General features: G+C 40.5%; 1 protein-coding gene across 1 annotated transcript in view; it reads left to right on the forward strand.

Moving 5' to 3' along the window:
* The window catches only part of LOC139543944 (WD repeat-containing protein 5-like), a 29,544-nt gene that overhangs the window by 1,404 nt on the left and 6,200 nt on the right, over positions 1-21,940 (forward strand). The window contains exons 2-5 of the mRNA XM_071350540.1: positions 7,052-7,186; positions 7,559-7,667; positions 8,270-8,343; positions 8,437-8,526. Of these exons, the coding sequence (XP_071206641.1) occupies positions 7,115-7,186; positions 7,559-7,667; positions 8,270-8,343; positions 8,437-8,526 (345 nt within the window). The 5' untranslated portion in view covers positions 7,052-7,114. The remainder of the gene's footprint in view (positions 1-7,051; positions 7,187-7,558; positions 7,668-8,269; positions 8,344-8,436; positions 8,527-21,940) is intronic.

Below are 21,940 nucleotides of genomic sequence, written 5' to 3' on the forward strand. Positions count from 1 at the left end.
TCATGAGAAGATTGGCAGAATGTCACCCAAATCCATCTTCCATACCCTTTTCCATATACCATATTTGGTAGTGAGTGGAAACGCGATACAAAAAGTCTACAAAACTTAGTTCAATGCTTCACATTTATACCATCCAGTGAAATATCTGTCTTATTATTCTATCTTTGTTCTCATGCTCCGAGTTTATTCTTCGACCACGTTTTCTTGAGTATGTTCTTGTGAGGATGAGAGTGTGGAGAATGCATAAAACAATACATTTGAGAAACAATCGCACTCCCCCTGCTGTATTACCTCACGCGTCACTGAACCTTCTTCCAGCCAGGACAATGGCAACAATAGACGATATATATATATATATATACACAAAGCAACGATTTTCATTCATAATTATCAACTAGCTATATGTGAATCGTAATAATGTAGCTAACCAGATAGTTTAACAGGCAAAAATGACCAAATACTAATATTATGTAAGATGGATGTCAATTCTTGGGTAGCCAGCAAACAAATATTTATTTTTAGCTATCTGGCTAGCTAACAGTACTAGTAGTTAGCCAGTTAGCCCTGTTGACTTATTATGTACATATCTACTGTATGTAGGCAGGTTAACATGCCAAAATTAACACTGCATGTACAGTACCAGTCAAAAGGTTTGGACACACCTACTCTTCAAGTGTTTTTGTTAATTTTGACTTTTCTACATTGTAGAATAATAGTGAAGACATCAAAACTATGAAATAACACATATGGAATCATGTAGTAACCAAAAAAGTGTTAAACAAATCAAAATGTATTTTAGATTTGAGATTCTTCAAAGTTGCCACCCTTTGCTTTGATGACAGCTTTGCACTCTTGGCATTCTCTCAACCAGCTTCACCTGGAATGCTTTTCCAACAGTTTTGAAGGAGTTCCCACATATGCTGAGCACTTGTTGGCTGCTTTTCCTTCACTCTGCGGTCCAACTCATCCCAAACCATCTCAATTGGGTTGAGGTTGGGTGATTGTGGAGGCCAGGTCATCTGATGCAGCACTCATCACTCTCCTTGGTCAAATAGCCCATACACAGCCTGGAGGTGTGTTGGGTCATTGTCCTGTTGAAAAACAAATGATAGTTCCACGAAGCGCAAACCGGATTGGATGGCATATCACTGCAGAATGCTGAGGTAGCCATAATGGTTAAGTGTGTCTTGAATTCTAAATAAATCATAGACAATGTCACCAGCAAAGCACCATCGCACCTCCTTCATGCTTCACGGTGGAAACTACACATGCGGAGATAATCCGTTCACCTACTCTGCATCTCACAAAGACTCGGCGGTTGGAACCAAAAATCTAAAATCAGACCAAATGACAGATTTCCACCGGTCTAATGTCCATAGCGTTTCCATCCATTGTGTTTCTTGGCCCAAGCAAGTCTCTTCTTATTATTGGTGTCCTTTACTAGTGGTTTCTTTGCAGCAATTTGACCATGAAGGCCTGATTTACACAGTCTCCTCTGAACAGTTGATGTTGAGATGTCTGTTACTTGAACTCTGAAGCATTTATTTGGGTTGCAATTTCTGAGGCTTGTAACTAATGAGCGTATCCTCTGCAGCAGAGGTAACTCTGGGTCTTCCTTTCCCGTGGCGGTCCTCATGAGAGCCAATTGAATCATAGCTTTTGATGGTTTTTGTGACTGCACTTGAAGAAACTTTAAAAGTTCTTGACAATTTCCGTATTGGCTGACCTTCAAGTCTTAAAGTAATGATGGACTGTCATTTCTCTTTGCTTATTTAAACTGTTCTTGCCATAATATGGACTTGGCCCTATTTGGTAAAATACAATCTTCTGTATACCACCCCTATCTTGTCACAACACAACTGATTGGCTCAAACACATTTTGAAGGAAAGAAATTCCACAAATGAACTTTTAACAAGGCACGCCTGTTAATTGAAATGCATTCTTGATGACTACTTCATGAAGCTGGTTGAGAGAACGCCAAGATTGTGCAAAGCTGTCATCAAGGCAAAGGGTGGCTACTTTGAAGAATCTCAAATATAAAATATATTTTGATTTGTTTAACACTGTTTTGGTTAGTACGTGATTCCATATGTGTTATTTCATAGTTTTGATGTCTTCAATATTATTCTTTAAAAAATAAAGGAGAGCCGCACACTAGGAGCTCAGATGCAAACATTTTTATTTGTTTATTTTTCGACAGACAAGCTGTCTTCATCAGGGTATAATGACAAACACTGCGGGATGCCTAATTTATATAGTGTCAAAAGACACACAGGTGTCTGTAATCATGGCCGGGTGTGGCCTGATATCATTGGTTAATTCTCATATATAAAATGGCATACAAAAAACATAAATGAATAGCGTACGATCATAGATACAATTTGGCTACATAAGCCTACAAATATTTACAATAGCAAAATCACAATAATCACAAGAATGGCTTCAGATCTAAGTCTACATTGAGACCGAAGGGAGCTAGGGTCTTTTAAATTAAAGATCCAAGCAGCCTCTCGTTTTAACAATAAATTGTCGAGGTCACCTTCTCTCCTAGGGAGGGTGACATGTTCGATTCCAATATAACGTAGAGCGAAATCGAGGGGTTTTCTTCCAAAAAGTGGGCTGTAACTGGGTAAGTCAAGTTTTTGCATCTAATGGTGCTACGATGCTCCGAGATTCGTACTTTTAATTTGCGCTTTGTTTTACCCACATAATTTTTACCACAAGGACAAGTTCTAAGATAAATAACTGCCTTAGTGGAGCACACCTTTGATTGGGATCTGTTTCCCTGTTTGGGGGTGTTTTGAAGCATCTACATTTATAAGTTCCATTGCATTGAGCACAGCCATTACACTTGTAGTTTCCATCCAGTAGGGGCGCAAATACACGTTGTGCAGGGATATCTTTGGGTGGTAAATCAGAGTTGACCAGTTGATGTAGAAAATAGTGAAAATAAAGAAAAACCCTGGAATGAGTAGGTGTGTCCTAACTTTTGACTGGTACTGTATTTGTTAACATATCAAGATAAAATGTTTTAGTCAGGCAACATATGAGATGTGAATAGGCAATATTTCATTCTGAAGTCGGAAGTGTATTTTCTCTTGATCTGCGCAAATAATGGCTGCCATTGATTTCAATAGATTGTGTCATTTTTACGTGGTTGCGTCATTTCTTTTTATACTTTCTGTTGGAGGTTGTATCGATGTACATATTTTGAAGCATGCAAACAGAGTATGCATTGGAGAAGTGCCCTCCGTGTTCCAATTTGTGTGCTCGGGGCACGGTAGTATGCATTTTGAGAAACTCCAATGGATTTCTTTTATCTAGTGATCATCAATGATTTGGTTATTTGTTAGCTATAATAAAACCAACCTTTTTAAATGCAAAGTGGTAATCAGATGTCTTATTCTAACTCCGCTTATGATGTTTGCCCTTACTCATAGTTACTTGTCTTAATAACAAGACATTTGTGGAGTGGTTGAAAAATGAGTTTTAATGACTCCAACCTAAGTGTATGTAAACTTCTGACTTCAGTTGTACATGTAACAAAAATTTTGTTTTAAACTGAAATGTAAAACAAAGTTACATTTGTCCTCCGAAGAAAGGGGGTGGGGGGGAATAAAATAAATAGCAGGTAAAAAGCTTTGCGTGTCTAAAAAAAGTGCCATGTAAGTGCAAAGGTGTACTGCAAGTCTATTTTAAGTTTAATAAATGCCTATATTAAGTTCCTATGTGCCTAATAAGGTAAAAGGGTTGAAGTTTCTTAATCTGCCAAAAATCTGCCAATTTTATAAATAAAATGTGAAACTGTACGTTTTACTTGTGGATTACGAAAATAATCTCAAATCATGTATCAATTTGTTTGTCTTCATGCCGTTTTAAAAACAAATGCAGACATTGGAGAAAACCTATTTACGGTTAACAAACTATAGTTTTGGCAAGTCTGTTAGGACATCTGCTTTGTGCATGACACAAGTAATTTTACCACGTTCATCTGTACAAACAATAGGATTCAAGTATAAACAACATGGGACCACGCAGCAGTCATACCGCTCAGGAAGGAGAAGCTTTCTCTCTCCTAGAGAAGAACGTACTTTGGTGCGAAAAGTGCAAATCAATCCCAGAACAACAGCAAAGGACCTTGTGAAGATGCTGGAGGAAACATGTGCAAAAGTATCTATATCCACAGTAAAACGAGTCCTATATCGACATAACCTGAAAGTCCGCTCAGCAAGGAAGAAGCCACTGCTCCAAAACCACCATAAAAATGCCAGACTACGGTTTGCAACTGCACATGGGTACAAAGATCATACTTTTTGGAGAAATGTCCTCTGGTCTGATGAAACAAAATAGAACTGTTTGGCCATGATGACCATTTTTATGTTTGGTGGAAAAGGGGGAGGCTTGAAAGCCGAAGAACACCATCCCAACCGTGAAGCACTGGGGTGGCAGCATCATGTTGTGGGGGTGCTTTGCTGCAGGAGGGACTGGTGCACTTCACAAAATAGATGACATCACGAGGAAGGAAAATTATGTGGATATATTGAAGCAACATCTCAAGACATCAGTCAGGAAGGTAAAGCTTGGTCACTAATGGGTCTTCCAAATGGACAATGACCCCAAGCATACTTCCAAAGTTGTGGCAAAATGGCTTAAGGACAACAATGTCAAGGTATTGGAGTGGCCATTACAAAGCCCTGACCTCAATCGTATAAAAATGTGTTGGCAGAACTGAAAAAGCGTGTGCGAGCAAGGAGGCCTACAAACCTGACTCAGTTACACCAGCTCTGTCAGGAGGAATGGGCCAAAATTCACCCAACTTATTGTGGGAAGCTTTTGGAAGGCTACCCGAAACATTTGACCCAAGTTGACCCAAATACTAATTGAGTGTATGTAAACTTCTGACCCACTGGGAATGTGATGATAGAATTAAAAGCTGAAATACATCATTCTCTCCACTATTATTCTGACATTTCACATTCTTAAAATAAAGTGGTGTTCCTAACTGACCTGTGAAGGGTAATTTTCACAAGGATTAAATGGCAGGAATTGTGAAAAACGGAGTTTAAATGTATTTGGCTAAGGTGTATGTAAACTTCCGACTTCAACTGTACATTTATTCTTATACTTTTATGCACAGTATTAGGTGGTAGGAATACAGTTTGATATACACATTACATATGAATTGGTACTCATCATTACATACTCTTGCAATATGTGATCTTTAGTTGAACACAGAGTTAGGACACCCGTTTTAAAGTACCACGTTCTTCAGTTTTATTAAAGAACATTCCATTGTTAGTTAGTACTTCAACATTATTAAAATGAAATTAATGTTGTAAAAAGTGCTCCGTCTTTGAATTTACTGCCTTATTGTTCGTTTCCCCTGGTGGCACTATTCATACTTCTTTGTGCCCACAACTTGAAACAGAACACCATTGAATGGGAGACTTTTACTCTCCCATCTGAGTTTTTTTCCTGCCAATGATCATGAATATGATATATTACTATTGGAATGATAGGCTTGTAGGGAAACTAACGACATGGCTCTATCAAATGGAGCGGCAGGGTAGCAAGTTCGAATCCCCGAGCTGACAAGGTATAAATCTGTCATTCTACCCCTGAACAAGGCAGTTAACCCACTGTTTCTAGGCTGTCATTGAAAATAAGAATTTGTTCTGAACTGACTTGCCTAGTTAAAGAAAGGTAAAAAAAAATATATATAGAATACCTCCTGTGCTTGGAATGGAATCCCTTATGCTAGCTAGCTCATTGTAGATGAGTAGCAAAAGTTAGCTACTAGTTATCTAAAAAATAAATGACGAAGTTTGTCCTTTCTCAATGTTATGAATTTTAGTGAAGTTGCTAATTCTTGTTCCCGAATGTATTTAATTAATTGGTCCTCAAGCTTAAACTTGATAGATGCCAATTCGAAAATTAGGCTATTTTTAAAATTTGTGTTTTATTTGACCCCTTTTCCCCCCCCCAATTTCGTGGTATCCAATTGGTCGCTGCAACTTCCGTACGGACTCGGGGGAGGCGAAGGTCGAGAGCCATGCGTCCTCCGAAACACAACCCAACCTAGCCGCACTGCTTCTTGACACAATGCACATCCAACCCGGAAGCCAGCCGCACCAATGTGTCGGAGGAAACACGTACACCTGGCGACCTGGTCAGCGTGCACTGCGCCCGGCCCGCCACAGGAGTCGCTAGTGCGCGATGTGACAAGGATATCCCTGCCAGCCAAACCCTCCCTAACCCAGACGACGCTGGGCCAATTGTGCGTCGCCCCATTGACCTCCCGGTCGCGGCCGGCTGCGAAAGAGCCTGGGCTCGAACCCAGAATCTCTGGTGGCACAGCTAGTACTGCACCACCCGGGAGGCTGAAAATTAGGCTTTTTCTAAAAAAACGTAATGTGCATCATCACACTCCCTCATCTGATCGAGTAGGTGGGTCTTCTGACTTTGGCTGTGGTAACTAGTGACGACCCATGGTGAATTTCGGATTAACTCCACCAACGAAGTTTAGCAGAGACCAGGCTTTGTTGAATTCTTCTCCAACGACATAGATTTGCCCAAGGTCAATACATTAAAAAAAAAAAAAAAAAAATGTCCTCTGTAGTTGCATGCCTTTCTTTGCTGAAATCCATACTTTTCCATTAAACGTTTATCAAATACAACCACCAACTGTTTGCTCATTGCTGTTCCTCTAAGATGGCAACTCAGCACAAATGCACATGTGTTAATTGAATCTCAACTAGGAAACAGTCTGGTTAATTGGTTAAGGTTTTATTAATAAGTATTGATTTCAGCAAACAAAGGCACACCCACAGAGGACAAACATGGGTATTAGGTAAGCGTTTCATAAGAAGTTTTTGTTGAAGTATTGACCTTGGGAGAATTGACGTAGTCAGAGCTGAGTTCCACAAAGCCTGGTTTCTTTTCAACTGAGTTGGAGTTCATCAGAAACTTCCTTCACCATGGAATTGAGTTTAGTCGGCTACATCTTGGCATAATGAACATTCCTTTCTGCTCTGCTCTCCTCTTTTGCAGGCTGGTTGTCCCACGTGCTTTCACAAACCAATCCCCCTCCCCTTCGGCTACATCACTATCACCATGGCAACAGAGGAGAAGAAACCAGAAACTGAGGCCACTAAAACGTCATCTGCATCTGCCAGCCAGAGTAAGGTATGGGTTCATGCTTGCCCTCATTGTCGCCAGATAGCGTGACAGCTGTCTGCAGGTATGGCTCCTGGTAACTGCATGTCACGTTAGAATGACGCCATCTGACGGAAGACAATGGCTAGCCTTATTACCATTCAAATGTTTTTTCCTATGGATTTGTACGGATAGGCTACTACCTCATTGGTTCGCTGGGGCCTGCGTTGATGAAACCCCTGTCACTTGATACTTAAAGATACCATGTAGCCAGATTGTCCTGTGTCTGCTATTTACACGGTGTCTGAAAATATATTTTTTTTACGGAAAATTGCCTTAAATGCTTCTACAGATATCAACTGAACTGCTTTCCTGTTCCAATTGTTTACTTCCCCTATTTAGTCGGCACCAGTCAAGCCCAACTACACCCTGAAATTCACCTTAGCCGGCCACACAAAAGCAGTTTCGTCTGTCAAGTTCAGTCCCAGTGGAGAGTGGCTCGCCAGTTCATGTAAGTTTTTATGATGAGTGCTTTAGGTGGGCTTAGAACAGTAGGTTTACCGAATACTGCTATTATTAGGCTTGTAACATTGCATGCACAAGTTGTTGTAGAATAAAATGTATAACAGTTAATTAAATGCAACGTTCTTTCAATGTAAATGATCTGATCACTCTTGCATGATAACTAGAGAAAGGCACAGTTAGACATGCTCCGGAACTTTGGCGACTTTAAACCTCCTGCTTTGGGCTGGATGTGTAGTTCATACTGTACATGCGTAATCTATGAGCAGACTTACTGTCTTAACTAAATTAGCCATGAAATCCCTAGTTTGAAAGTGACAGTTTTTATGGAAGATGTACTGCGCCATTTTCCCCCACGTGGGCCGCCCCCCTAGCAATTAAAGTTCCAGAGAGCGAACAATGACGTGGTGCACATATCTGCAGATATGTGATTTAGTATGCAATTTTGGGGACCGCTTTTGGCTCGTGAGCAATACTTAAAGAACTACGGGCTAAAAAAAACATTATTCTAATAGTGAAAATATTTCAAATGATAACACTACATTTCAGTAGAAAATGCTCACGTAACCTGTCTTGACATATGTTTTACAGCTGCTGACAAACTGATAAAAATTTGGGGAGCTTACGATGGAAAGTTTGAGAAAACAATATCGGGACACAAACTTGTGAGTTCAAGCTTCCATTATATATATATTTTTTTAATGGATATGCCACTAGTGTGGCACAAACCAAGTTGACCTTTCACTTGTCATCTGCAGGGGATCTCAGATGTCGCCTGGTCCTCAGACTCCAACCTCCTGGTTTCAGCATCTGACGACAAGACTCTAAAGATCTGGGACGTCAGCTCGGTAAGAGGCAGGATGGGGAGGTTATTCTCAGAAATATAGAATAAGGGGGCTGGTTTGGAGATGACATAGAACAGACATGCTTCTGTATTAGGCTAAGAAATGATTCCCAAGTACATTTATTCTCAAGTATTTTATTTTCTCTGTTACGGTGTGTGCACTGAAAAGACATGCATTATTGTTGCTGACACTCCGCTGTTCAGATGAAGTTAACAGTCTATAATGTGCACCACTGCAGCGGTCAACTCAAACTGCAGTGTGTAGCTGCGGGTAAAGTAATTCAAAGCATTTACTTTATCACTCAAGATGTAACTTTCCAGTGCTACTATTTTTGCCATGTAATGTTATTAAATAGTCAATTCAGTTTAAGGTGCTACATGTAGAATGTCTCCTAGCCACCGTGCTGTACAGAAACCCAGCCTAAAACCCCAAACAACAAGCAATGCAGATGTAGAAGCACGGTGGCTAGGAAAAACTCCCTAGAAAGGCAGGAACCTAGGAAGAAACGTAGTGGAACCAGGCTCTGCGGGGTGGCCAGTCTTCTTCTGGCTGTGCTGGGTGGAGATTATAACAGAAGATGTTCATAGATGACCAGCAGGGTCCGATAATAATAATCACAGTGGTTGTAGAGGGTGCAACAGGTCAGCACCAAGATGTTCATAGATGACCAGTAGGGTCCGATAATAATAATCACGTAATAATAATCACTTTCATTAAATCACACATGAAAGATAACAAATTAAAGCTACACTGGTTGTGAATCCAGCCAACATGTCAGAATTCAAATAGGCTTTTCAGCGAAAGCATACGATGCTATTATCTGAGCATAGCACCATAGTAAACAAAAGAGAGAAAACATTTCAACCCTGCAGGCGCGACATAAAACGCAGAAATAAAAATATAATTCATGCCTTACCTTTGACGAGCTTCTGTTGTTGGCACTCCAATATGTCCCATAAACATCACAAATGGTCCTTTTGTTCGATTAATTCCGTCGATATATATCCAGAATGTCCATTTATTTGACGCATTTGATCCAGAAAAACACCGGTTCCAACGTCAAACGTGACGACAAATTATCTCAAAGGTTACCTGTAAATTTTGCCCAAAAATGTCAAACTACTTTTGTAATACAACTTTGGGTATTTTTTAACGTTAATAATTGATAAAATTGAAGACGGGATGATATGTGTTCAATACAGGATTAAAACGATATGTACCATGCCTTCTGTTTGATTGAAGCGCATGTCCAGGACACCTGGAGTGCCTCGACTTCAAGATGGCCGTATTTCTTCATTACACAAAGGAATAACCTCAACCTATTTCTCAAGACTGTTGACATCTAGTGGAATCCATAGGAACTGCAAGCAATTCGCTTTAAAATCTGATTTCCCAATGAAAACTCATTGAAAAGACAGTGACCTCAAAAAAAAAAAATCTGAATGGTTTGTCCTCGAGGTTTCACCTGCTAAATAAGTTCTGTTATACTCACAGACATGATTCAAACAGTTTTAGAAACTTCAGAGTGTTTTCTATCCAAATCTACTAATAATATGCATATCTTATCTCCTGGGGATGAGTAACTGGCAGTTGAATTTGGGTATGTTTTTCATCCAAACGTGAAAATGCTGCCCCCTACCCTAGAGAAGTTAAACATGTCTCAGCATTAAAAAAAATGATATAAAGCTAGAGAAGGAGAAATACCGGCGTTTTGGCACAGGTACAGCCGACTAGCGCTAGCTAACGTTAACTGCCGTGTACATTTTAATTTTAAAAATATTTTTTTACAATCAGTACTTGGAGTCATAGACTATGATATTGTACAAAATAATATTGTAATACTCTACTGTATACATTTTTCCTTCATCATTATCAGTTTGTTATAATCAGTTTTAGGAGGACGTGTCATTACCCCTTCCTTCACCCGACAGTTGGCTGCCCATCTGATAATGGCCGATCAAAACTACACCTAAACTATATTGAAACTAATTTCACTCATATATGTAGCCTAAAGACAAGTTTCAATTGACAATAGTCTGATGGGTGACAATATTTTCAATTGTGAATGAAGACACTGAGGGAACAGAACAGTGTGTGAAATTGACAAAGGGAATGGAGCTTACCAAAATAATAATTTTTTCTAATCCTAGGTTCATGCAGGTCAGACATTTTGATTTATATTACCTATCAGAAAGAGCATATTATAAGGTTTATAAAATAACTGCTTTGGCCAAACAACTCAAAACATTTAGCAAATGGGCTCTATTTCAAAATGTAACTTTTTACAAAGATGACTGCGGTTCCACGTGTTCAACACCTGAGCACTCACGGCTGCATATAGGCAAGGAAGCGCAGACTTGTAACATAATAAAACTTCAAATATGGTATTCTGTTATTTTCCTACATGCTGACTACACCAGGCGTGCACGTATGTTGATTATGTCCATCCACACCTGACGCGATCAGGACCGCAGGTTGAAATATGAAAAAGACCTCTGAACCAACTATATTAATTATGTCGAAAAGCATTAAACATTCATGGCAATTTAGCTAGCTAGCTTGCTGTTGCTAGCTAATTTGTCCTGGGATCTAAACATTGGGTTGTTATTTTACCTGAAATGCAAAAGGTCCTCTGACAATTAATCGACAGATAAAAGGGTAAACCGAGTTAGTTTCTAGTAATCTCTCCTCCTTCAGTCTTCTTCTTTGGACTTTGTGGTGGTTAGCAACCAACTTTAAGGTGCATTACCACCACCAACTGGACTGGAGTGTGAACCTCAGTTCATCTTTCAATCACCCATGTGGGTATATGCTCCTTAAAACCAATGAGGAGATGGGAGAGGCAGGATTTGCAGCGCGTCACAAGTAGAACCAAGTTCTATCTTAGCGCCTGGCTAGGCAGACGCTCGTGAGCAGTTTGGATGCAACAATTGAATAACGTGTGTATGGTCAGCATGTTAGGTTCATAATGTTTAAGACCTGCCAAAACAAAATAATGGATTAACACTTGAGTTGTGTAGTTTAACATGTTTTTATTTTTACATAGCCTACAGTAACAAACTAATAAATCCTATTATATTCTTAATTTTTTTCGTATTCTGTGACCTTCATAAACACAACCAAAGGATTTATTAGAATGTTGACGCTAAAACAACTGGGAATTGGCTCAGAATGTGATGGCTAGAGGCCCGGCTTTTCTAGTGTATAAAAGACTTAACATTGAATAATCAACAGCAAATACATATAGGGCTGGGTGATGTGGCCAAAATATCAGATCACAATGTTTTTCAAGTTGACGGTATTTTATGTTTTTGAATAATAGAAGTTCTACATTTGCTTTGAGTAGTGCATGACCCTAGGGTGGCAACACAAGTATTCACACCCCTTTACTTTTTCCACATTTTGTTGTTACAAGGTGTGAGTAAAATGGATTTCTCTTTTTTGTGTTAACAATCTACACAAAATACTTAAATGTCAGTGGAAGAAAATGTTGTATTATTATGAATGCTTTCCACACATGGATTGTAGAATATTTCACATTCTTAAAATTCTTCAAACTTTGTCAAGTTGGTTGTTGTTCATTGCTAGACAGCCATTTTCAAGTCTTGCCATAGATTTTCAAGCAGATTTTCAAGAAAACTGTAACTAGGCCACTCAGGAACATTCAATGTCGTCTTGGTAAGCAACTCCGGTGTATATTTGGCTTTGTGTTGTAGGTTTATTATCCTGCTGAAAGGTGCATTTGTCGCCCAGTGTCTGTTTGAAAGTAGCCTGAACCAGGTTTTCCTCTTGGATTTTGCCTGTGCTTTGCTCTATTCCATTTATTTTTATCATAAACTGCATAGTCCTTGCCGATGACAAGCATACCCATAACATGATGCAGCCACCATCATGCTTGAAAATATGAAGAGTGGTACTCAGTGATGTTGTTGGATTTGCCACAAACATAACACTTGGTTTTCAGGACATGAAGTTCATGTCTTTGCCACATTTTTAGCAGTTTTACTTTTGTGCCTTATTGCGAGCACATGGAGGGCTGTGCGGCCCCCCAAAGAAATGCCACCCCACACCATGACTGACCCACCGCCAAACCGGTCATGCTGGAGGATGTTGCAGGCAGCAGAACGTTCTCCACTGCGTCTCCAGACTCTGTCATGTCTGTCACATGTGCTCAGTGTGAACCTGCTTTCATCTGTGAAGAGCACAGGGCGCCAGTGGCGAATTTGCCAATCTTGGTGTTCTCTGGCAAATGCCAAACGTCCTGGGTTGATAAATTTGATTTCCATTGATCATTTTTGTGTGATTTTGTTGTCAGCACATTCAACTATGTAAAGAAAAAAGTATTTAATAAGAATATTTCATTCATTCAGATCTAGGATGTGTTATTTTAGTGTTCCCTTTATTTTTTTGAGCAGTGTATATTAGTACCAGTCAAAGGTTTGGACACGCCTACTTATTCCAGGGGTTTTCTTTTCTTTTTTACTATTTTCTACATTGTAGAATAATAGTGAAGACATCAAAACTATGAAATGACACATGGAATCATGTAGTAACCAAAAAAGTGTTAAACAAATTAAAATATATTATATTTGAGATTCTTCAAAGTATCCACCCTTTGCCTTGATGAAAGCTTTGTACACTTGGCATTCTCTCAACCAGCTTCATGAGGTAGTCACCTGGAATGCATTTCAATTAACAGGTGTGCCTTGTAAAAAGTTAATGCGTTTGAGCCAATCAGTTGTGTTGTGACAAGGTAGAGGTGGTGTAAAAGACCAATTCCATATTATAGCAAGAACAGCTCAAATGAGCAAAGAGAAACGACAGTCCGTCATTACTTTAAGACATGAAGGTCAGTCAATCTGGAAAATGTCAAGAACTTTGAAAGTTTCTGCAAGTGCAATTGCAAAAACCATCAAGCGCTATGATGAGGACTGCCACAGGAAAGGATGACCCAGAGTTACATCTGCTGCAGAGGATACTTTCATTAGAGTTACCAGCCTCAGAAATTACAACCCAAATAAATGCTTCAGAGTTCAAGTAACAGACACATCTCAACATCAACTGTTCAGAGGAGACTGCATGAATCAGACCGTCATGGGTGAATTGTTGCAAAGAAACAACTACTAAAGGACACCAATAAGAAGAAGAGACTTCCTTGGGCCAATAAACACGAGCAATGGATATTAGACCGGTGGAAGTCTGTCCTTTTAGTCTGAGTCCAAATTTTAGATTGTTGGTTCCAACCGCGTGTCTTTTGTGAGACGCAGAGTAGGTGAACGGATTATCTCCGCATGTGTGGTTCCTACCGTGAAGCATGGAGAGGAGGTGTGATGGTGTGGGGGTGCTTTGCTCGTGACCCTGGCAGTGATTTATTTAGAACTCAAGGCACATTTAACCCACATGACTACCACAGCATTCTGCAGCGATACACAATCCCATCTGGTTTGCGCTTAGTGGGACTATATTTTGTTTTTCCACAGGACAATGACACAACACACCTCCAGGCTGTGTAAAGGCTATTTGACCAAGAAGGAGAGTGATGTGCTGCATCAGATGACCTGGCCTCAACAATCACCCAACCTCAACCCAATTGAGATGGTTTGGGATGAGTTGGACCGCAGAAGGAAGGAAAAGCAGCCAACAAGTGCTCAGCATATGTGGGAACTCCTTCAAGACTTGGAAAAGCATTCCAGGTGAAGCTGGTTGAGAGAATGCCAAGTGTGCAAAGCTGTCAAGGCAAAGGGTGGCTACTTAGAAGAATTAAAAATATATTTAGAATTGTTTATCACTTTTTTGGGGTTACTATGTGATTCCATATGTGTTATTTCATAGTTTTGATGTCTTCACTATTATTCTACAATGTAGTAAAAATAAGGAAAAACCCTTGAATGAGTAGGTGTGTCCAAACATTTGACTGGTGGTGTGTGTGTGTGTGTGTGTGTGTGTGTGTGTGTACACTGCATTCAGAAAGTATTCAGACCCCTTCCCGTTTCCACGTTACCTTACAGCCTTATCCTAAAATAGACATTTTTGCGTATTTTTTCCCAAAATAAAAAACAGAAGGAGAGCAGAGAGCGAAGAGTAAACAAGTAGTGCGTACGCTTAAAAAATTGACATTTGTGACGGAATTCTCTTCATCCGAAGAGGAGGAGCAGGGATTCGACCAAAACGCAGCGTTGTAACACCTTCAGGCTAGTGCGGGGAGCAGGGACAGGGCACACTGAATTCTCAAAGCGTACCTTGGGCCTGGTGCGTGGTACCGGAACTGGTGGTACCGGGCTGAGGGCACGCACATCAGGACGAGTACGGGGAGAAGGAACAGTGTGTACAGGGCTCTGGAGACGCACAGGTGGCTTAGTGCGTGGTGCCGGAACTGGAGGCACTGGGCTGGAGACACGCACCATAGGGAGAGTGCGTGGAGGAGGAACAGGGCTCTGGAAACGCACTGGAAGCCTGGTGCGTGGTGTAGGCACTGGTGTTACTGGGCTGGGGCAGGGAGGTAGCGCTGGAAATACCGGACCGTGCAGGCGTACTGGCTCCCTAGAGCACTGAGCCTGCCCAACCTTACCTGGTTGAATGCTCCCCGTCGCCAGACCAGTGCAGGGAGGTGGAATAACCCGCACCGGGCTATGTAGGCGAACCGGGGACACCATGCGTAAGGCTGGTGCCATGTATGCCGGCCCGAGGAGACGCACTGGAGACCAGACGCGTTGAGCCGGCTTCATGGCACCTGGCTCAATGCCCAATCTAGCCCTACCAGTGCGGGGAGGTGGAATAACCCGCACCGGGCTATGAACACGTACAGTTAACACCGTGCGCTCTACTGCGTAACACGGTGTCTGCCCGTACTCCCGCTCTCCACGGTTAGCCTGGGAAGTGGGCGCAGGTCTCCTACCTGCCCTCGGCCCACTACCTCTTAGCCACCCCCCAAGAAATTTTTGGGGTTTCTTCTCGGGCTTCCAGCCACGTCTCCTTGCTGCCTCCTCATACCACCGCTCTTGGGCTCTCGCTGCCTCCATCTCCTCACGAGCGCGGCGATATTCCCCAATATGTGCCCAGTGTCCTTTTCCCTCCAATACTTCTTCCCATGTCCAAGACTCCTGTTTAGTAGGCCACTGCTCGAACTTACGCTGCTTGGTCCGGGTTTGGTGGGTGGTTCTGTAACGGAATTCCTCCTCCTCTTCATCCGAAGAGGAGGAGCAGGGATTCGACCAAAACGCAGCGTTGTAACTTGACATGATATTTATTAAACAAAACCGAAAACACGAAGAACACTTGAAATAGATACAAAAACAACAAACGACGTAGACTGACCTGAACGTAAGAACTTACATGTAACGAAGAACGCACGAACAGGAAAAACAGACTACACAAAAACCGAACGAACAAAACAAACCGAAACAGTCCCGTGTGGCGCAACATACACAGACACAGGAGACAACCACCCACAACACCCAATGTGAAAACACCTACCTTAATATGATTCTCAATCAGAGGAGATGAAAACCACCTGCCTCTAATTGAGAACCATATCAGGTACCCATAAACCAACATAGAAACACAAAACATAGACTGCCCACCCAAACTCACGTCCTGACCAACTAACACATACAAAAACTAACAGAAAACAGGTCAGGAACGTGACAACATTACTCAAGGCAGTTACACATTTAACAAACTAAACATTTAAATACTGTTATAGAAGGTAAGTTAAAACCCAAACTGGTCCATTCATCGATACCGGTGTGTGTGTATAGTAAAATACGTTATACCGCCCAGCCCTAAATACACATCACCAAATATACATCTGTACACAAATTGCACTGGAAGGAGTGGGATAAAGTGCCGACAATGTAAAAAAAGCAGTGTTCAACAAATATGTTTATTCATTAGAGTAATGAAGGAATATGATTAGACTGAACTGGGGTCCACTGGGCCCGTGACCGGCTAAAACAGGTGATGGTGGAGCACTCTGCTCAAATCAAACTGTAATCTGTGCCACCGGGTCATATTGTCAACATAGCAGCGCAATGCATCGTTCAGAAATATATTCATGTATTTTCTATAAAATGTTTACTAAAACAAATCCCGCAATGACTGCAGGGATAAAGGACTTCCTGCTTCCTCTTGCCGAGTGGGATGCAGAAGCATCTACCGTAGCGAATCAGCTCTCATCCCTTGAGATTTTACTTGCTTGAAAAACATGAAAAACAATTAATTCCATTTCTAGTGTAGTGGGGAATAAGGTGCACTTTAAGTGGCCATGGAAACTGAAGCACCTCAGGGTGGCCTTAACATTAGTTATCTGCATCTAGAGAAGACCCAGTGGGCAAAACCAGGTTGGAAAAACATCAGTATGACGTCTTTTTATGACATCTTATTCTGGTCCAAACTGGCTTCTTTTTTTCTTCTGTTTTGCTGACCAGAATATTCCGTATTTTTCTGAACACCATACGACCAGTTGGTCATATGGTCATATTTAAGCCCTCATCATAACCTGGTAATAACAACCTGACTACAGTTTATTACGTACTGTAAAACGTATTGCAGAGGATAAAGTTGGATGTTGAAAACCTTGTTCATTACATTTCTATGTGTTTCCATAGTCACCAATTAAAGTTTAAATCTGCAACATATTCTTACATTTTAAAGTAGATCAAGCAACAGCAAAAACAAATCTACATCGATGTTTTGCACATCTGCATACAGTAATTGTTTCATAATTCACCCACAGACATTACATGCATAGAAAGACTGGGACAGGGTGTATATAAAAGGCCATTGTTTTAATTTATGAATGATTACTGAGAGTGGGGTGATGGTGTAGATCCTCATCAAGGACCTTTTAGCACATAATGCGATTTGGAGCGTAGTGGCCCTCTTGAAGAGTGGTGTGATGGGTCAGATCTGCAGTGAAGAGAATCAGCGCATTACAACTTCATCAATTATAGATTTTAAAATAACTAGAAAAGGACATTCATAAAGACACTTTGTGGACTCAGCTGGCTAAAAGTATTTCCAGTTGAAGAAGTTTGTGGCAGTTATAGCTTCAAAATAGAGCGACAAGCTCATGTACATACTTTGCGTCCTCCACCACGAAGGTCATGTACATACTTTGCGTCCTCCACCACGAAGGTCATGTACATACTTTGCGTCCTCCACCACGAAGGTCATGTACATACTTTGCGTCCTCCACCACGAAGGTCATGTACATACTTTGCGTCCTCCACCACGAAGGTCATGTACATACTTTGCGTCCTCCACCACGAAGGTCATGTACATACTTTGCGTCCTCCACCACGAAGGTCAGGGGCATATTTGAGGACTTTCCAGGGGGCCAACGACAGATCGACCTCCTGAGTTGTATGGCTTTTCATGACACTTACTGTAAGCATAAAAAGAGAAGAAAATGAATGAATGATTGGCATAATGTGGGCATGCCGGACAGAACAGTAACGCACAGTATAATATATTTAACACTCATAGTCTACTAAAAATGTCTTGGTTTTTGTCAAATGTCTCAACGTTTCATATTTACTTACCAACTACAATTGAGCACACACACGTGGTGGCAAAGGCATATTTGTTCCTCTGTCCCTTCATATTGAAGTGGGACATTTAATTAATTGGTCATCAATCTGAAACATTTTAAGAGGATAACAAAATGAAACGGTAGTTGGATAATTAAATGTTTTAACTAATCCCTAAATGGTAAAGCTTTGCTTTAATCCTAACACATTAATATTCAAACAACTTTTTATAAACACACCGCTCCATAATCCTGAGGATATTGTCTCGGACAGAGGTTCCCCCAATTGAGGACAGCTTGGCAGTCTTAAAGAAAGTAAAATTTAAAGTGCGTAAAGAGGCAATAAAAACATTAAATATCATTTTTTCCCCAAAAGTTATATAATTCCCACAACACATTGTTAGAAATGGGAGTAATTGGCAAATCTCTTCTGCAACTGGGAAAGTTTGAGTTTGGCTGAGCCACAGAGAATGAGCAGGAGAGAAATGGGAGAAACTTGACATGACTCACAGGTATATTTGACAGATATCAAAAGGTCAAAACGTTAGCTAAGTTAGCTAGCTACAACCAATGGCTCCAACAGTTAAAACTGTACATTTACCATGTCCATGGAGGATTAGCCGGGGGGTAACGTTTGCCAGCTAAAATAGCAAATATTTTCCCCGACAAACCGCCGCTTTAATTTACAAAAGTAAAACTAGAATGCAGGAGAACCAGGACTACCATTTAGCAGTCAAAAAAAAAAAAGTGTACATTTTGAGAAACTGTCGTTTTCCAGCTGTGTTGTGTAGGCTAATGGGCCCTCTGTCCCAACTGCCTTATGGAATGTTGACAGATGCGCTCGAGCAAGCTGGCCGACTTTGCGCAGAGATCTATTGCTGCATGTGAAGCACAGATTCCAATCCAAGTTTTAGCTAGAATTTAAATGCCTACCTACTTATTTAGCTACTGAAATTAAATTACAATTACTGCACACATTATGTTAATTTCTTAGAAGCTCTCTAGGGTATGTGGGACGCTTCCGTCCCACCTGGCCAACATCTGGTGAAATTGCAGAGCGCCAAATTCAAAAACAGAAATACTCATAATAGAAATTCATAAAACATACAAGTCTTATACATCGGCTTAAAGATTAACTTCTTTTTAATCCAACCGTTGTGTCAGATTTCAAAAAGGCTTTACGGTGAAAGCATACCATACGATTATCAGAGGACAGCGCCCAGCACACAAAACATTAAACAGTTTTCCAGCCAAGTAGAGGAGTAACAAAAGTCAGAAATAGCGATAAAATTAATCACTTACCTTTGATGATCTTCATATGGTTGCACTCACAAGACTCCCAGTTACACAATAAATGTTCGTTTTGTTCGATAAAGTCCCTCTTTATATCCAAAAACCTCAGTTCTGTTCAATAATCCATTGGCTCAAAGGCAGTCAATACAGGCAGACGAAAAATCCCAAAAGTATCAGTAAAGTTCGTAGAAACATGTCAAACGATGTTTATAATCAATCCTCAGGTTGTTTTTAGTCATAATAATCAATAATATTTCAACCGGACAATAGCTTTGTCAATATAAAAGAAAAAAGAAAGGCGAAACGTGCGCAGCAAACAACTCTGGGACTTCCCAGGGTCCACTCACTCAGTGAGTTTTTCAGAATACAAGCCTGAAACAATTTCTAAAGACTGTTGACATCTAGTGGAAGCCATAGGCAGTGAAATCTGAGTCCTAAGTCATTGGATACTGTATAGGCAGTTAATGGAAAACTACAAACATAAAAAAATCCCACTTCCTGGATAAATTTCTCAGGTTTTCACCTGCCATATCAGTTCTGTTATACTCACAGACATTATTTTAACAGTTTTGGAAACTTTAGAGTGTTTTCTATCCAAATCTACCAATTATATGCATATCCTAGCTTCTGGGCCTAAGTAACAGGCAGATTACTTTGGGAACGTTTTTCATCCGGATGTCAAAATACTGCCCCCTACCCCAGAGAGGTTTTAAGGAAAAATATAATGGTCATTTTTTCAGGGTCTAATTCGGGTGCAATAATTTCGGGGGTAATTATTGATGGAAATGAATGCCATTTAAAAACAGGGTTTTGTAAATCCTGGTGGATTGTAGTAGGATACTGAAATAAGACAGGCCTACTTGTTTGTTAAATCCTGTTTTTTTGGGGGGGGGGGTTGTCATAATAGAACATCAAAACAGTTTAACAAGAAAATGTGCAATTTGCTAACAAAGATTACTATTAGAAGCCAACACACAGCAAGCTATTCCATTAATTGAACCATTACTTAATTGTACTGCAGTTCTGCTGTATTTTACAGGCAGTGAAATGTTATAAGGGTATCCTGTATTATTGTGCACGTTTTACTGGTTTTGCTGGTAGCCTAGACAAAATGTGGAAGTGAATGTGCACTTTTCAATTGGGTGGACTGCAACTTTGAAAAACACTACCATAGCCTGTAGTAAAAGCATTTATAGCATCAGAAAAAAACTAAATTAGGGACCATCTCTGATAGCTATAGGACTGCAGAAACTGTCACAAATTTGAGCTTTTAATGACCTAGCAAATTCAATGACTTGGAGGTTAAATATATCACTTCATTGTTTTTGTTTTTTTATTGATATTTCATCATAAAAAACTAAAATGGCCCTAATCCTTTAAAAAGTGAATCTGTCCAGATAAACTGAAGTGGACTCTGACCGAGTACCATTAGCTGGAGCCCAGAGTAATATTATTCTGTCTGACTTGGGAAGAGCTCAGCCCGCATAAAGCCCCCCTGAGTCAGAGTCCATGCCCAGTCCCCCGGGTCTCAAACAGAATAGGCCCGAGCCCAGTCTGGTGACTGGGTACAGTATGCCACGAAGACCCTAACCCGCTTTGGTGCGCTCTGTCAGCTGTTTGCCAAGTGTGCAAAGCTGAATCATGTAAGCCCTGCTGAAAAATAACATTACTACAATTTGAATAATTGTTCTAGTGTCTTATATGCAATGGGGGGCATGGCCTACAAACACTATGGACATGTTTATATAAACGCAACAATTTCAACGATTTTACGGCGTTACAGTTCATATAAGGAAATCAGTCAATTTAAATAAATGTATTAGGTCCTAATTGATGGATTTCACATACATTTTCACTGGACAGGGGTGCAGCTATGGGAGGGCCTGGGAGGACATAGGTCCACCCACTTGGGAGCCAGGCCCAGCCAATCATAAGGAGTTTTTCCCCACAAAGGGCTTTATTACAGACAGAAATACTCCTCAGTTTCATCAGCTGTCCAGGTGGCTGGTCTCAGACGAAGAAGCCGGATGTGGAGGTCCTGGGCTGACGTGGTTACACGTGGTCTGCGGTTTTGAGGCCGGTTGGACGTACTGCCAAATTCTCTAAAATAATGTTGCGGAGGCAACTTATGTCAGAGAAATTAACATTTAATTCTGGTGGACATTTCTACAGTCAGCATGCCAATTGCACGCTCCTTCCACTTGGAACATCTATGGTATTGAGTTGTGTGTCAAAACTGTACATTTTAGAGTGAACTTTTACTGACCCCAGCACAAGGTGCACCTGTGTAATTATCATGCTGTTTAATCAACAAATTTGTGCACAACATTTGAGACAAATAAGCTTTTTGTGTGTATGGAACATTTCTGGGTTCTTTTATTTCAGCTCACGAAACATGGGACCCAGACTTTGAATGTTGTTTATATTTTTGTTCAGTATATATTGGTTTCTATTAATTCGGTAGCATTTAGATAACTGGTCAGTAGTTGAATCAGATTTAAACCAAAAAAGAGATATCAATCAAAATAAGATGTATTTTTTTATGATGTCTAAATGACGTCATGAAAAAACCATCTTCATCTGGTTGTGATTTGG

The sequence above is a fragment of the Salvelinus alpinus genome, chromosome 18, assembly GCF_045679555.1.
Source record: "Salvelinus alpinus chromosome 18, SLU_Salpinus.1, whole genome shotgun sequence".
Lineage (NCBI taxonomy): Eukaryota > Metazoa > Chordata > Actinopteri > Salmoniformes > Salmonidae > Salvelinus > Salvelinus alpinus.